Source organism: Dermochelys coriacea, chromosome 19 (genome assembly GCF_009764565.3).
Source record: "Dermochelys coriacea isolate rDerCor1 chromosome 19, rDerCor1.pri.v4, whole genome shotgun sequence".
NCBI lineage: Eukaryota > Metazoa > Chordata > Testudines > Dermochelyidae > Dermochelys > Dermochelys coriacea.
Window position 1 is genome coordinate 8,111,115 of NC_050086.2, and position 17,348 is coordinate 8,128,462.

Below are 17,348 nucleotides of genomic sequence, written 5' to 3' on the forward strand. Positions count from 1 at the left end.
GTTAGTCTCTAAGATGCCACAAGTACTCCTTTTCTTAATGACCTGTTATTATTCTGTAATATTCTTTACTATTATAATTTATTTATATAACCATAGCTATTTACTATTGTTCCTCATTTTCTCATCATCTCTCTTTATTACCCTATATTGATTAGTCCTCATTATGCAACTTTCTATGGCTTTATAGATGTGTCAGGATCTGTTGATTTCAGCCCTGACTCTGCTCCCATTAGCCTTTATCTTTGTTAATTGGTATTCATCCCTCTGCTGATCGTGTATTCATTATAATTATATTAGGGCTGAACTGAGGCCTCTCAGCCCCTCCCCAGACCCAGGGACCCCTGCTGGCTCCCTAGCACCCTGACAGGTTTCAGAGTAGCAGCTGTGTTAGTCTGTATTCGCAAAAAGAAAAGGAGTACTTGTGGCACCTTAGAAACTAACAAATTTATTAGAGCATAAGCTTTCGTGAGCTACAGCTCACTTCATCGGATGCATTTGGTGGAAAAAACAGAGGGGAGATTGATATACACACACAGAGAACATGAAACAATGGGTTTATCATACACACTGTAAGGAGAGTGATCACTTAAGATAAGCCATCACCAGCAGCAGGGGGAGGGGGAAAGGAGGAAAACCTTTCATGGTGACAAGCAAGCTAGGCTATTTCCAGCAGTTAACAAGAATATCTGAATATTTCCCCATGTTATTTCTCCCCCTCACCCCACCCCACCCCCACTGTTCCTCAGATATTCTTGTTAACTGCTGGAAATAGCCTACCTTGCTTGTCACCATGAAAGGTTTTCCTCCTTTCCCCCCTCCCGCTGCTGGTGATGGCTTATCTTAAGTGATCACTCTCCTTACAGTGTGTATGAGAAACCCATTGTTTCATGTTCTCTGTGTGTGTATATCAATCTCCCCTCTGTTTTTTCCACCAAATGCATCCGATGAAGTGAGCTGTAGCTCACGAAAGCTTATGCTCTAATAAATTTGTTAGTCTCTAAGGTACCACAAGTACTCCTAGCACCCTGACAGTAAGTGAAGGGAGGGACTTAATCTGCTTTGTTTATCCCTTCCACGTGTTTCTCTCCATGTGGCTCCAAGGGGGCGTGGCTAACCAACCCGGAGTCAGTGATTGGTGCTGGGCATTCGGAAGGGGCGTGGTTAGGTTGGTACCCGCTCCCGGGCCAGGTTTAAATGGACTGGGCGGGGCGGCGTGAGTAGTGTAGCTGCTGCTCTCCCGGGGCTGTGAACCCAGGTAAGTACGTGCCGTGCGCTCCCCTGGGATCCTGGTCTTTTCCCTGCCCCATGGGCTAGAGATGGGAGATTGGGTGGGGAGGGGCAGTACCTGACACGATGCCTCGGGCAGGAGGATGGGGTGGTGATTTTCTTCCCAGACCGAGTAGTCAGTCTGGGCTAGGAACAGGCTAATGGTGGCCTGATGCATCTTGTCACTGACTTCCTGAGTGAGGGACTACAGCTCTTCCCTTCACCCCTCCCCTCTATTAGTTCTGCTGTACTGGCACAGCCCAGAGCTCAGACAGGGGCCCTCCCCCAGTGATGCAGGTGCTGTGAGTTGGGCTGAAGGGCAGTCACAGGAGGCTACTGTTGCATGATTACTTGCTAGAAAGCACTTGGTGCTGGCTATGTGGGAGCAGTTCAGAGGGACTGGTCTCTGCTCAGATGGGGCAGTGGGAGATGATAAAACTTCCTCCAGGAGCTGCATCTTGTAGCTAACAAAGCTAAAGTCTGGTCAGTGACCACAGACTCTCCTAGCCAGTTGCCTCAGGTACCTATGTATGCGGGACCAGGGGACTCCAAGCAACAATGCTTGCTCTACCTTCCCCATTCATTTAGAAACTTGGTCCCCAGTTAAACCTGTACTTGGCAATAAACCTGCATCCTTGCTAGCTTTGCGGTCGCTCTGGATGGAACAAAGCTGAGCATAGCCCAGGGGTGGGGGGAGGGTTTGTGTGGGGTCAGGGAGCCTGTCTTAAAGCCCCTCTCTGTTATAGAAACCAGCACCATGGGAAAAGAGAAAATCCATATCAACATTGTGGTGATTGGCCATGTGGACTCTGGGAAATCGACTACTACTGGGCACCTCATCTACAAGTGTGGGGGCATCGACAAGAGAACCATTGAGAAGTTTGAGAAGGAGGCAGCTGAGGTTGGGGCAATGGTGCCAAGCAGACTGGCTCAGGAGTGCCTTTAACTCGCTCTGTGGGGTTGCTATCAGATGTGTGGCTCAGTCACGGCATAAGCTGTGACTCTTAAAGCCAAGAAATCTAAACCTCGGTGGGGGGTGGTATGCCTGGAGAGCCAAGAGGCTGTTGAAATGTCTGGGGTGCATTCACACATCTGCCGCTTCAAGGCCCTGTCTACACTAAGGAAGTTTGCGTCAGTTTCTCTATACTGATAGAGACACGCTTTCCCTAAGTGTGTCTAATAGTCCCTTTTGCAAGCCCCCCACTCACCAAATTGTATAACTGTAGACTGGGGAGGGTTCTGATGCCAATTGTTTCAGTTAATGGCAGTCCTAAAAACCATTGGAATCCCACTTGCAAACAGCACCCCAGTTAAAGCAATCTTATGTTGAGGGGGAAATGGGAGCTGTTCCCTAGTGAGTACTTGTGCCCACCCCTAAACACCTAGTGTAACTGGTGCCTCCTTCCATGCAGATGGGGAAGGGATCCTTCAAATATGCCTGGGTGCTGGATAAGCTGAAGGCTGAACGGGAGCGTGGGATCACCATTGACATCTCCCTGTGGAAGTTCGAGACCACCAAGTACTACATCACCATCATTGATGCCCCTGGCCACAGAGATTTCATCAAGAACATGATCACCGGCACCTCTCAGGTATGGACTGACCCTGCTCTGGGTGAAGGTGATGATATGCCTAAGCAGCTAGAACTGTGGCATGCTCTTATACTGTGTCCCTCCCTACCCCAGGCTGACTGTGCAGTGCTGATTGTGGCAGCTGGTGTGGGAGAGTTTGAAGCTGGCATCTCTAAGAATGGGCAGACCCGGGAGCATGCCCTGCTGGCCTACACGCTGGGGGTGAAGCAACTTATCATTGGGGTGAATAAGATGGACTCCACAGAGCCCCCTTACAGCAGCAAGCGCTACCAGGAGATCACCAAGGAAGTGGGTGCCTATGTCAAGAAGATTGGCTACAACCCAGCCTCTGTGGCATTTGTGCCCATCTCTGGCTGGCATGGGGACAACATGCTGGAGGCCAGTGCCAAAGTAAGGAGCATGCTTCTTTCTTCATGCCTCATGGAGGTCAGATCTGAGTGCTGGGATGGAATGACAGGCTGGGGAAGCTGCACAGAACCTATGGGCATGGGAGAATGGATGGGGGAACTGCACTCTCCACCAGGGATCTAAGTGGAGCATGGTTAGGACCTGGGGGCTCACATAGCTTTGTCTTCAAGGTACGTTTTTCTCCCCCATACTGGTAGAGGCCGTTTAGCACAAGGTGGCCACAAATGCCTCCTAGGAGACGCCTGGCACTCGCAGGCCCTGCCTAGCTTCAGTCTTGCCTCCTGTCTGTTTGTAGATGCCTTGGTTCAAAGGCTGGAAGATCACTAGGAAGGATGGGAATGCTGCAGGCACCACTCTAATGGAAGCTCTGGATTCCATTATCCCTCCTTCCCGCCCAATTAACAAGCCACTCCGCCTGCCCCTGCAGGATGTCTACAAGATTGGCGGTGAGCATGGGGGGAGGAGCTTACTGGGCATGGTAGCTCCTTCTCTAGGCCACACAACTGATGCCACTGTCTCCATCCCCCAGGTATCGGAACGGTCCCCGTGGGCCGTGTGGAGACAGGCTTCATGAAGGCTGGCATGGTGGTGACTTTTGCCCCCACCAACATCACCACAGAGGTGAAATCGGTGGAAATGCATCATGAGGCTCTGGCAGAGGCACTGCCAGGTGACAACATTGGGTTCAACGTGAAGAACGTGTCTGTGAAAGACATCCGGCGTGGGAACGTGGCCGGAGACAGCAAGAACGACCCTCCCATGGAGGCCGGTAGCTTCACCTCTCAGGTCAGGGGTGTGAAAACAATGGGGCTGGGTGACTCCAAATCACTCCTTCCTGAGTGTTGGAGGCTGTACTTCATGCTAGGCCAGTCTGCAAATAAGCAACGCTGTTTCCAATGCTACTACTGTATATGCTAGTACAATTGCTTCAGCCACTCTGTTTGCAAGGAGGTGTCTGCCATGGCAGCTGAGTGGATAGGGTGACCAGACAGCAAATGTGAAATTTGGTGGGGGGGTAATACCCTAAAATCGGGACATCTGGTCATACTGTGAGTGGAAGAGGACAAATGGCTTTCCCAGCCTGCATGAGAGTAATCTCTGCCATGCCCTTAGGTTAGGTCAAACTAGCAAATCTGGAGCTAATCCCTGTGAACTGAAAAGGGAAGAAGAAAAGGAGGACTTGTGGCACCTTAGAGACTAACACATTTATTTGAGCATAAGCTATCGTGAGCTACACCTTATAAATTTGTTAGTCTCTAAGGTGCCACAAGTACTCTTTCTTTTTGCAAATACAGACTAACACGGCTGCTACTCTGAAACCTGAAAAGGGAAGGTGTGGTTTTTTGTCTTGCCCCACCCTGCAGGACCTGGTACCAGTAGCCACATAACCACTTTCTTTCCTCCTTCTCACCTAGGGTGAGCAGATGTCCCCCTTTTTTTTAATAGGGACAGGCCTGATAGTTGAGGCTTTGTCTTATACAGGCTCCTATTAACCCACCTACCCCATCCCAATTTTTCACAGTTGCTATCTGGTCACCCTATTCCCACCCCATATCCATTTTGCCACTATATCATTGGTGCCATTAGTCATGTAGTGCCACACATGTTCATGGCAGGAGACTTCTGAACAATAGCTTTCTACCCATAGCTGCTAAAAATAGTCCAAGAACCCCCTGAAGTTAGCTAGAGCTATTATTGGCAACTGCACTCCCTCTAACACTGTTCTCTGCATGGTTGCTGCCTCAACGAACAGATTGCATTGAGACAAACACCCAGAGAGCTTGCTGTGACAGCCAGTCATGTTAGGAGTATACAGTAACAGTTCTTGTCTACTCCCATCTAGTTGTAACAGATGGATTGTAACTCCTTAAGGACAGGGCCAAGCTTCTCACAGTTCAAGTTTGCTACCACTAGGCACTGTGCAATGTGGATATTATTTTTACTTTCAATCTCACCAGCTCTGGCAAGCTAGATGGTGCTTGTGCCAACAGAACTAGGCCTGCAAAAATCAAGCAACAGGACCAATTCACCTTAACTACACCAGATTCTAAGATGGCTTCTAAAAAGCTTAGTCCTTGGATCCCCGCATAGCCCTCATATCGGGGCTTCCCCAAGAACAAATAAGCAGGAGAATCTTTTGCTGCTCATCCAGGCTTCCTAACAATCTCCTCCTATGCAGGTCATCATCCTGAACCACCCAGGCAAGATAGCTGCTGGCTACTCCCCAGTGCTGGATTGCCATACTGCTCACATCGCCTGCAAATTTGCAGAGCTGAAGGAGAAGATCGACCGCAGGTCTGGCAAGAAGCTGGAGGACAATCCCAAGGCCCTGAAGTCTGGAGATGCTGCCATTGTGCAGATGATTCCTGGCAAACCCATGTGTGTGGAGAGCTTCTCAGACTACCCACCTCTTGGTAAGACTATAATGGATGGGATAAAGTAGGTACTGCCCTCTAGCTCTAGTACATCTGCCTTTGAAACGGGTAACTAAATTGCTATGACCAATCTAGATCACAGGGCACTTACTCTTGCTAGTGTCTATGCAGGGATCTGTGGCCCTGGCTCTGCAGGGAACAATAGTGGTCGGTACAAGTGCTGGCCTCTGACTTCATGGGCATCTGTTAAAAGCCCAGCATAACACAAGAACTAGGTCATCAAATGAAATTAATAGGCAGCAGGATTAAAACAAATGAGTGGACTTTTTCACACAATGCAGTCAACCTGTAAAACTTCTTGCCAGAGGATGTTGTGAAGGCCAAGACTATAAAAGGGTTCAAAAAAAGAACTAGGTAAGTTCATGGAGGATAGGTCCATCAATGGCTATTGGCAGGGATGGTGTCCCTAGTCTCTGTTTGCCAGAAGTTGGAAATGGGATGGATGATGGGATGGATCATTTGATTGTCTGCTGTCAGAATAGGCAATGCCAGGTGCCCAGAGAGAATGAAAGACAGGATACTGTGCTAAGACCAAAGGTCCATCTAGCCTATGCCCTCCAACCTAGGGCTAAATCAGTAGAGGCTAGGCTAGGCCCTGCTGTGGCTGTAAACTCCTTTGATTCCTGTCCCAGAGCTGAATGCCACTGAGTTAGAGTAAGGAACTGTTGGCAACCTTAGTCCATGAGGCTCTTTTGGGCAGAACAGACAAAGGAAAACAACCACCTAATGCTCCTCTCCTCTGGCAGGTCGCTTTGCTGTTCGTGACATGAGACAGACGGTGGCTGTGGGTGTGATCAAGGGGGTAGAGAAGAAAGCCAGTGCAGCTGCCAAAGTCACCAAATCAGCTGTGAAGGCCAGTAAGAAATGAAGACAGGCACAATCACCGTCTGGACTTACTTGTACAGCACAGATTGCTGAGCCTTCAGCAAAGGGCACTAGCAGAGCCATGGGTGGGATGGGTCTGCCTGACCCCTTGTACTTTAACTTTTTTCTAACTGTCCTCACTGAATAAACTGCCCATTGGAAAAAGGACCATGGCTTGGTCTGTCTGTACCCACTTCCTCTGGGGTGAGCAGTCTGCCCTCTTGGTTATGTCATGGGAGTCTCTCTACCCAATGCTGGCTCCTAACTACAAACCAGTGCTGGGGGGTGGGGGGGAAGAGCACAATAGATCCCATCAACTTTCCCATGGAATAGCATTTCTTTTCCAGCCCCTGCACTGCCATTCAGCCAGCAAGTAGAATGTCTTGGCTTTGGCCTTCTCACCCAGGAATACCTGGACCGCATGGTTCCAAGTGGCAGTTTGAAGGGGGCAGTTGCTGGGCCCTGGAGCAACCAGTAGCAGGGCTCCATCAGAGGAGGGGCAGCATCACAGATGCTCCCAAGCAGGACTAATGAGGTATAGCAGGATGGGAGGGAAAGCCCAAAGCTGGGGAAACACCAGCAAGAGACCCTGAGCATCTCCTGGCATTGTTGGTTCGAATGGCTGAGTCCTCTGTGGAAAACCCATCAGAGGAGTCCACTTGCCTTTGAGGATGTGTGGGGGAGTGGAAGCTTGGTGAGGCACCCTCATTGCCAGTCACTACCCACTCCAAGCTGGATGCTTAGCCAGGAGCCCCTAGCTGGCCCTTGTAATGGGAGGGGAAGGGTCTGTGACTAGAGGAACTGATGCTAGATTGTGAGCTTTCTCAATGGGGATTCTTCCAACAGGGAGGGGTTAGCAGAAGATGGCCAAAGACTGGCAGTTTGATCCTAAGAGAGCTGAGTTACTGTCTATGTACTGGTCACTCTCCTCTGGCAGGAGGTGGCTCTATCTATTCACCTTAACAGAAGGTGAAAGGGTGACATCAGTCTAAGTATCTACTACATGACCTCTTCCATCTAGCAGAGAAAGATAGAACACAATCCAAAGGCTGGAAGCTGAATCTAAACAAATTCAGAGTGGAAGGTGTACATCTCTAACAGTGAGGGCAACTCACCATTGGACCAATTTACCCTGGCTTATGGTAGATTATCCAGTACTGACCACTTTTATATCAAGATCTGCTTTTTGGAATGACTTTTGGGGCAGTTCTCTGGCCCATGTTATGGAGTCAGATGAGAAGATCACCATGGTTCCTTCTGGTCTTGGAATCTATGAATCTGCTCGCAGCCAAAAAAAAAAAAAGGGGGGGGCTTGGGGTGTCTAGATCTTCTCTTGCAAGGTGCCCTGGCTCCTTCTAAGATGCCTCTTAAGGTTCTTTATGGCCTCTTTCCCTTTGAGATACTTCCCTCATTTGTTGCCTCCTATCGTGGGTCACTCCAGCAGGAACAGAAATGGTAGCAACGTGCCTTTATTAAATGCCCCATATCCTCATTTCCATGGGTGATGCTGCTCCTTGCTAAGGAGCTCTTTAGTTCTGAGGCTCCAGGCCGTACTCAGAGCAAAGCCTCAGTTGAGGCGGGGGGGATATGATCTCTCATAGAGCAGTGATGCAGAGGACCACTCTAGAGCTAGCTATTCTGGATTTTTGGGAGCCAGGTATCTGAAGCACCCCTCCTAGCAGAAACCTCACGATTAGGCCCTGGCAGAAGTAGACCTGGGAACAGACAGTCTATCCCCTTCACAAAAGGGAATGGGAAGAGCAGGCCAGCAAGGATCATCTACCCTCCAACGTGTGGCCTATGCTTAAGTCAGCCTGGATACGGTGCCCTTGGGTGGGGAAATATCCATGGCACCCTGAGCCCCATAGTTATGCTGAGCTAACACCCAGCATAGATGCAGCCAGGTTGACAGAATGCCTCCATTGACCTAGCTGTCATCACTCAGACAAGTAGAGTTCCAACAGCAACAGAAAAACCCTTCTCTTGTTGTACTCTGGGTATGCTACAGGGCCATAACTATGCTGCTGTAGTGCTTCTAGTGTAGACACAGCCCCCTGTGCCTACTTGTCTGACTGCAAATCAGGTGAGGAACTCCCGTGCCTGGGATGGGACCAACCTAGTCAACAGCTTGACTCTAAGGGGAAATAACTGCAGGCTGACTGCTAGCAGGGAGTAGCTGGCATGCTCAATAGCCATGCACTGGTCTTAAACCTCTCCCACCAGTGGGCTTCTGAGGGGTAGACCAAACTCCCCTGTGTACATGGGATGGCTTCTGTAACTGGTAGGGAGAGCTGCACATAGCTCAAGGCAGAACTTGCCTTATGTCTTCTAATCTGAAAGTCCTGCTCCCAACTCTCTAGGGATGCTAGGTGAAAATGAGGACAACCTGTATTATCTTGAGGGTTACTCCTCTCTGGCATAAGGACACTTGCATAGGACGTGTAGGCTTGTTCTGGGAACCAAATGCATGGAAAGGCTCCAGCTTGGTCTGTCCGATTTTGATTGTCCCTCTAACAAAGAAATGGCCCCACTGGGTGCTTTTCTTTCTGAGGCAGGAAGAAAATCAGGGCAATAAACTAGCTGGCTGATTGACTGAGAATTTATTAATGACTCCAGAGACAAAGGTGGTAGCTGAGAATTAAAAAAGAAGTAATGCAAGTTGCAGCTGGTCTCTGAATAGAGCAATCCCCAATGAGGGTGGGCCAAACGCAGCCCTGCTGGAACTCCATCAATGGAGTTCCGCCAAGGCTGTGGCTGGGCCCTGTCTGGACAGATGAGACCCCATGGCATGTGAGGGCTGAGATGTGCCCTCTGGCCAGGAAAGGGGCTGGATGAGGTCTTTGTGGATCTCATCTGGAGAAGGTAAAAAGGTGTTATAGCTCCCCTACCCTGCCTAGGTGGTGTATGACATGGCAGCAAGGAGGAATGAACTAGTATTAAAGAATGGAAGAGCAGGCACTCTTCATGATTCCCACGGACAACAGCTATGTCTGAGCTGGGAAGAAGGGAGGATGCCAGTAGTCATCCAACAATTATAGCAGATCTGTAGCTCACAAAAGCTTATGCTCAAATAAATTTGTTAGTCTCTAAGGTGCCACAAGTACTCCTTTTCTTTTTGCAGATCCCCTTGTAAGCTAGGGGTCCTTTTATGGGTCAGCATCCAAGCCCCACGCTGCTTGGGAGTCAAACTATGCCATTCAGAAGGCCACCTGAAGACCACAGAGTGATGCTGGTTTTCTGCAAGCCACAACGCTCAGTCTTTTCACGGGATGTGGGAGGCATTTATCTGCCCGGCTTGCGCCTCAAAGATCTTGTCCCCCTTCTGACCATGGTTTTGCTACTTGCACCTGCCCACCTGTACAGCTCACACTGAAATATTTAACAATGATTCCCAAAACACCCCTGTATTGCGGACTTGGCCTGTCCCCTAACCTGTTGTCTTGGCCAGGTCACGTGATCGTTTCCTGTAACGTTGCTATCAGGGAGCAGCATGTGAGAGCTGCCTGAGTTTGAAGGCTGCTTTGTATCTTTGCTCCCCCTAGCCAGGACAGAAAGCCATTTCCCTAACAGCGTAGAGACTGAGGCAGCACATTTGGAACCCAGAAGCTCCTTGAGGGCTAGGTCCTATTCTGCCACTGCCTTGCTGGGTAGCCTTGAGCAAGCCTCTTCATCTCTCTAGCTGGCTGGTTCCCAATCTCTAAAGCAGGGCTAGTAATGTATCTCTGTCCCAGGCTGCTGGGAGGATCCCCCGGCTAATGTCTGTACAGCTCTTTAAAGATAAGCACGATGGAAATGCTAATTGTTGTCATGAGCAGGATGCAGTGAGGCGATTCGCTTGCTGGCTGCTTTGGGTTCCCTCTGCCCATTTCCTAAGAGGAAAGTGAAATGAGCACATTGCTTCTTAGCCCTGCATTTTTTTTTTTTTTTATGACTAAGGGCAGCATTCCTCTTTCCTGATATCAAAGGTGGCTGAGGGGGGGATCGGAACAGAAGCACCGGAGACTATATAGTATCGGGTGAGTTAGAACATCTGTGGTTTCTTTTCCCTCTAATTGGTCATTAGGGAAAAGAAACCTGGAATCACAATAAACACCTGGATTCTCTTTGAATCTCATAGGGTCCAAATGCAAGATGGCAGGCCCGATTCTAAGTGCAAGCTCTGCACCCCTCAATGTTACTCCTGCCAAGAATAGTGGGGTGTGGAAGGGTCCTCAGAGGAAGAGCAGAGCCAGCAGAAGCAAAGAGCTGGGAGATACAGAGGGAGCCACCAGCCTGTGAGCCCCGTTCCCATTAGAAGCAGCAGAATCTTCAAACCTCAGGGCAAGGAAGCAGTGGACCCTAGACACTTTAGGCTCCCATGCTCTGGAGCCCTGGCACCAAGCAGGTGGAAGGTGGAGTCGGACAAGCTCCACAGGGAAGCTGCAGGTCAGGGAATCTCCATTGGACCTGCACTGTTTGGAAATAGCCATTCAGGCTTCACCATTTTTCCGTTTGATGATCTCGCAGCATGTGGTGGTGTAGCTAGATGGCATGGGTTATTGTCCTCCCTCTCCCGATTCTTTGGGAGTTGGGTGACTGAGTAGGCCAAATTAGGGTCCCCACACCTTTCCCATATTGGACTTTTAAAAGTGCACGCATTTGGCTGACTAAGAATAGCACCTGCACTTACACTAATTCAGCTAAAAGGTTTCCAGGCCAATGATCCTCAGGCTTCAGGGTATAAACTGCTCACCAGCTGAGGTCAGGAGGAAATTACCTTCAGTGGTAAAATACTGCACAATAGCTGAGATAGAGGTAGGTGGGAATGGGGCAATGCTTTGCTGGAAGTATCTACTGTCAGAGACAGGGCACTGGGTTAGATGTCCCCCACCCCCACAATACGGTAATCCCTACATTCCTGATGAATCCAGCACTATGGGAGCAGAGTGTCCTATTTCCTGAAAGTCATGGACCTTCTCCTTGTTATTAGCAGTGTCCTGTAAGTGCGCTAGGCACTGCAGCCGCAATGAAGGTAGGTATCAGCCATGCCAGCATGGCTTTTCTTACGATTGGTCTGAATTAAGAGAGGTGCAGCATCTCGCAGTACAAAACACACAAATCAGCCTTCCCTTACACTGAGACAAAGGCAGTCCTGACCCCGTTTACTCCAGCTGACCTCACAGATCTGATCCCGTTTTACTCCTCTTTCCGGCTCCCTCTGCTCAGCCAACTCCTGCTGTTTCTTTTCACAGTCTTCCCCCTGACAACATGAGAGCCTTCTCCTCTGCATTACCCGCTGCTTACCCATGTCTCCAACTCCTCCATCACATTTCAAGTCTCCTTTCTCTTTCACTCCTTCATTTCTCTTTCTGCCAAAATCTTTTAGGACAGTTTGTAAGACAGATGCTGCACAAAAAGAGGCCCAGCTCCTCCCCCTATTGGAGTTTACCAATGGAAGGAAGATCGGGACGAAAACTTGCATTGTAGAAGCAATAGCAGCATGGTTTGATATGGAGGAAGCTGGCTGAACTGCCAGGGATCTCTCATCTCCAATGTTTCCCTTTAGGAGACCTGGGGCGGGTCTATTCCCAGGATGCCTCCACCGATCTGAGTGAGAAACCAGGGACCTCAGCTGCAATGCAAACCTTTCAAGATTGGAAGAAAGACAATCTCACCCGGATTAAAGCGAGGGCAAAGTCCCTCCGCCTGAAACAGCTGGATGTGGCCAACGCAGTTGATCTTCTCTATGCCTTCTTCCGCCAGTTCTTTAGCTACCTGAATGAATGTCCTGAGAGACCCTACTTCAGGGACGTGAGAGAACTGATGACAGGGAGCAGCTATGAGTTTGGGAAGGTAACAAGGAGAGGGAGGGTAGGCGGTGGGAACAGTCAGAGCCTTCTAGGGCGACAGCAGCAGGGAAAAGGGGAGGTACGAGGTTGTTAGAGAGTTTGGATCAGGGAGGGAATGAATGCAGGAAGGAGGGATGAGAAGGGATGGGATCAAGGGGATGGGCGGAGGAAAGGAGAAGGGGGGATTAGCCAGAAAAGAATTCAGCAGCATCTCCAGCAGGTGACTCTGTCTACAGCTCTTGCTCCCGAATGGGTTTGACGTGCTGCTGAGCCTGCCGATTCCAGATTATATTCAGTATGCTGAGGTGGAGGGGTACGATGGACTCTTCTACACCCTGACTCTGCTGAGAAAGTCCCGCAGCTTTCCAGCCGCCTTCCTGCTGGAGGACGGGCAGACTGTGTCCCCTGGGAGCATCATGGCGGAGTTCCGGCAGCACTTGGATCAGTTCATCAAAGTGTTCTACTCAGGTGAGTGTCCCCGTGCTGGGGCTACCTGGATCCCCCCTTCCACCCTGAACTGTGACATCTCCTGCTCTTCCAGGCCTGAGTCATTCTTAAAATAACAGCAGCTGCAGCGTAGCTCAGATAGGGTCTAGGCTGAGACCCACAAGCTCAAGTAGGATTTGAACCCAGGCCTCCAGAGGTGAAAGGCCGAGGTATTAGGCCCTTGAGGATCCTTCATACTACACAGAGATGAGTGTGTTGGACTCCATCTCCTGGGGAAAGCTGTGGACTCCCCACTAGGAGTCCTTCCCGAAGAGATTTAGTTGAGTTTCTGGTGGGTTTGGTTTCTTTGGCTGACATTGATCTAAACACAAACAAGCCCCTTGATGAATTACTGCCTCTTTCTAAACTCTCCCATTTGTCTGTCCGATGTCTCAGTGCCTTTTCCTGGATGGCAGATGAGATTGGAGAGGAAAAAGCAGAACGGCTCAGCGGTGCCCCTGGTGATGGTGGACAACCGAGGTGACACGTTCATGTCTATTGACCTGGTCCTTGCTCTGGAGGTCTCTGGCCAGTGGCCCAGTTCAGATGACGAAGGGATGGACATTAAGCAGTTGTTGGGGGAGAAGGAGCAATATCTGAGGAAGACCCTCTATTTCGTTGCTAAACAGGCCCCTGGTCAAGATAACAAAGGTAACTCCTGCACAAGGAGCCGCTGGCCACCACTGCATGTTCTCCTGGGAAACTGCTTAGGGATTGAGTTGTCAGGCTGAGGCCTGGGGACGGGTGTAGTAGTGTGCAGAGCTGGGACAATGAGCACCCCTTCAGGGGAAGAAACCCACACAGCCCGCGGGGCCAGTGCCCCCTCCTGTCTTTTCATAGCACTGCCAGAGCCGCCCGTATGTTCTGTGTAGCCCACTATGGTAAATGCACTGGCCTTTACTAGTCTCCCAGAAGAAAAGCTGCAGAGAGTCAGCAGATAATATTTCTAGCCCCTATTGGGGTACGCCATGCTGAGACAGGGCTTATATGTTCTGGAGACCTTGGTGGAGCCCATACAGAACATGTGTTGAGGGAAATGTCTCCCCCTTTTCTGTTCAGTTCAAGCCCTCGACCTAGAGCTACCCCACAAGGGAGCAGGAGGCATTCCCAGGAGAGTGGCAGGCATGGGAGGAGAGGGGGAACCCTGAGCTGGGGAGGGGTAATGCTGGGAAGAGTGAGGAAGCCCTGGGAACCAGAGAGGGATGGGGGTGAGCCAGTGGCCTGGGGCTGTTTTATGAGCTTCACAGTTAGGGGTGACTTCGCAGGCAACACTGGTACCAAAAATACATTACAAATGATCCTATTTCCACATCACCTGCACAGTGTCTTCTGCTGCCCGGCTTCTGTGCCCAGCTGAGGTGGGCGTAGGCTGACACTGGGGTTGCTGTTGTTTCAGAGACCTGGAAAATTTCTTTCTCTCATGTGGAAAAGGAGATTTTGAAAAGCCACACCAGCTCCCGGAAGTGTCAGATGACCAAGTCCCGCAGGTATGTGCATGTGGCAAACCACTGCCACACCAAGTATGTCCGCAAGTCTGGAAAGCCAGGGCTGGGCCAGAGGTCTTTGTATCCCCCGGTTCTGGTTGAGACAGGCCAGACTAACATCATGTTTTGTTGGAAATAGTTTACTTTCTTTGCCCTGGAAACCCTGACTTGAACCGGGACCCTCTTCTGTTAAGTACTTAGAGATCCTTGCATAGAAGGTGCTATGAAATGTAAAGCATTGCTATCAACTGGGAGATTGAGTGTCTAGAGCACAGGGCTGGGAATCTGGACTCCTGGATTCTATTCCTCACTCTGCCACTGGCTCACTGTGGGGCCTCGGGCAAGTCACAGCACCTATCTGTGCCTCAATTTCCCCCCCCATAAAATGGTGGTAATGATCATGATTTGTGTAAAGCGCTTTGGGATCCTCAGCTGGAAGGTGCAAACGAAGTATAAAGTATTATTAATGAACATGATGATGCATTTGAGTATATTCATTTCCCTTTAGAGCTAGTTAGGCGTGATCTATGCTCAACTTCTACCAAAAGTGAAATAGCTGAGATTTCAATAGCGATTTAAAAACAACAACAACCAACAACTACTGAGCTAATAAGGCCTATACTGAAATCAATACTCTGTCACTTGCTTCAGCTGCATTACCTCCCCTCTTCTCCATGCAGACCTTGTTAATTAGAGCCCAATCCTCCAAACACTATTACTGAGCATAATGCTTACTTTTCTGAGTAATCCCATCCGTCAATGAGACTGCTCACAGTATGCCTGGCAATAAGCATTTGCAAGATTGGGCCCATTGATTGTCAGCTTTCTAGGGCAGGGACCTTGGGCTAGATTCTGCTCTGTTACACCTGCATAAATCCAATGTTGCTATATTTACCTTCATTGACTTACTCTGTGGGAGCAGCATTTGTCCCCTTTTTTATGTTCTTGTAGGTCAAATGTCTACCACACTGTGGCCACCAGGCCCTTACTTAGGCAAAATTCCCACTGAGGTCACAGCCTGAATTAAAACAGAGTAAGAAGCTTGGGATTTGACCCAATAGTAACAGAAATTGCTAATGCCAAGAATGTGGCTTTCCCTTCTCTAGGCCAGAATGTCTGCAGATGTTGGAAAGTCTTTTGGGAGCCCTGAAGACAGAGCACCCCTTGGAACTGGCTCCTTTGAGTTCCTACCATGCTGAGACCTCTTTCTTTCACACGCTGCTGGAATGGAAGCAGGACCAGGATGGGAACCCCTCCAGTGTTGCTCCCTGTTTTGAAAGGTTCCAGGCCAATTTCATTCAGCAGGTGGCAACTGCTCACCTGCCTCATTTTTTCATTCCCAAATGCAACCTGTTTGGCACCAAATTCTTTCCACACAATAACCTGAAGTTTCTGCTGGCGCACTTAAGAGAGAAGCAAAAAAAGAAGCAGTCAACCACTGTGTCCCGAAAGAAGAAGGTCGCAGCCCCGCCACTGCTGGATGCTGATATGAGCTGGCCTCTAATGATCACAGTGGGTCTGATGGTTCTGGTGTCAATTGGATTCTCCCACTTTGGGACATAAAGATTCTGAGCATCTACCTTTCTATTTGTAAGGACTGGAGGAATCTGCTGGGAAGTGAATTGTTAGTAAGTGTGACAGGACGCACAAGAGCTGCACGATCTACCACATTGCAGGACCCAATTATAACACCGCTGTTCCTCAGACATGATAAAAACACACCCCATAATGTAGCTAGGATCAAAGCGTGTTTAAACTGTGCGCCTGAACTTTGCAGGGATCTAGCCCGGTTCAGGAGTATGGTAATAACATGATTCCTTCCTGTCTATGCTGCAAGACCAAACCATGTTTTTACTGTGCTGTAATGCAGTCCTGCAACATGGGAGCTTTGGATAGCTTAGCTACACTCTAACTAAATCTGCTTGCAGATGAATCCAATACAGTATATTATTTTAAAACTGCTTGGCAATAAGCAGATGTTGCTTTGTGTGTTCTGTCCTCCTAAAGTTAGGTCTTGTCTACACTTACAGTGCTGCAGCACCAGTGCAGCTGAACTGTTGCGAGAAGACACTACCTACGCCGACAGGAAAGCTTCTCCCATAAGTGTAGGTACTCCCCAAGAGGTGGTAGCTGTGTCCATGGGAGAAGCCCTCCTGTAGCACTGTTTCTATACCTGGAATTCAGTTGGAATGATTGCATCGCTCAGGGGTGGGGCTTTGTAATGTAGACCAGGGCTAACTAGTCTAAGTGTGTAGTGTAGACCAGGGCTTACTAATCTACACCCAAAATTCACCAACAGCATTTCTCCAAGTCTCTGCTACTCCCTGTCCAGCTGCTGGAACTGTGGAATCACCAAATCTCATAACCCAACCTCAACAGGATTTGAAACACAAAGCTGGCATTTTATGCACTGGCCGACGTGTTCTTTAGTTACTAGTCACAAAAGCTGGAAAGTATTTTAGCCACCCTATTTTTTCCACTTCAATAACAGAACTATTGAGAATGAATCCAGAACAGGTGTGTGATGTAATGTAAAGGCTCCTGTCATGCTCCCAGCCCAGCGCCTGTGTCACGTCTCTTGATCTATCCTGAAGGTTTTTCTTGTAATTTCCTGAAAATGAAAAATAAAAATGGAAACAAAGGTTTGAAATGTTGCACCCTGACTTGCCTGGATGATGTTAAGACCTAATAATGATTCTGTTCTCTCCAGTAATCTACTTGTGCGTGTATCAGGCCGATTTCCACCATTACCCAACCAGTACCTTTCAAGGATTTAAAAGTAACAACTTTCTCTCTCTTCGTGCCCAGACTGGAGGGGGAATGGCCTATGAGTTTGGGGAGTGTGCTGTGATTAGCGCCCATCACTGTGGTATCTGGGCTCCTTAGACGGCAGAAGCAGAGTCACTGGAGAGCTGTGTGCAGCTCCCATCCTCAGCGGGACCCCATTTTCTATACGTAAAAATGATCCACGATTTGTCTAAACTC

The 17,348-nt window shown here is 49.3% G+C and overlaps 2 protein-coding genes across 3 annotated transcripts; both read left to right on the top strand.

The window, feature by feature from the left end:
- The first annotated feature begins 1,112 nt into the window (after positions 1-1,112).
- On the top strand, positions 1,113-6,733 carry LOC119845279 (elongation factor 1-alpha, oocyte form). 2 transcript variants are annotated; one of them, XM_038377281.2, is made up of 8 exons: positions 1,113-1,255; positions 2,013-2,167; positions 2,679-2,858; positions 2,952-3,248; positions 3,562-3,712; positions 3,796-4,052; positions 5,446-5,680; positions 6,448-6,733. In XM_038377281.2, the coding sequence occupies exons 2-8, from the start codon at positions 2,024-2,026 to the stop codon at positions 6,567-6,569; spliced, it is 1,386 nt and encodes a 461-aa protein (XP_038233209.1). In that variant the 5' UTR covers positions 1,113-1,255; positions 2,013-2,023; the 3' UTR covers positions 6,570-6,733. The 2 variants fall into 2 exon arrangements, with proteins under 2 accessions (XP_038233209.1, XP_043361930.1); XM_043505995.1 differs by having other exon boundaries at positions 2,679-3,248.
- A 2,615-nt stretch (positions 6,734-9,348) lies between these two features.
- On the top strand, positions 9,349-16,951 carry LOC119845281 (cyclic GMP-AMP synthase-like). Its single transcript, XM_038377285.2, has 7 exons — positions 9,349-9,355; positions 10,540-10,581; positions 12,111-12,397; positions 12,630-12,861; positions 13,276-13,530; positions 14,276-14,366; positions 15,470-16,951. The coding sequence occupies exons 1-7, from the start codon at positions 9,349-9,351 to the stop codon at positions 15,924-15,926; spliced, it is 1,371 nt and encodes a 456-aa protein (XP_038233213.2). The 3' UTR covers positions 15,927-16,951.
- Positions 16,952-17,348: the final 397 nt, after the last annotated feature.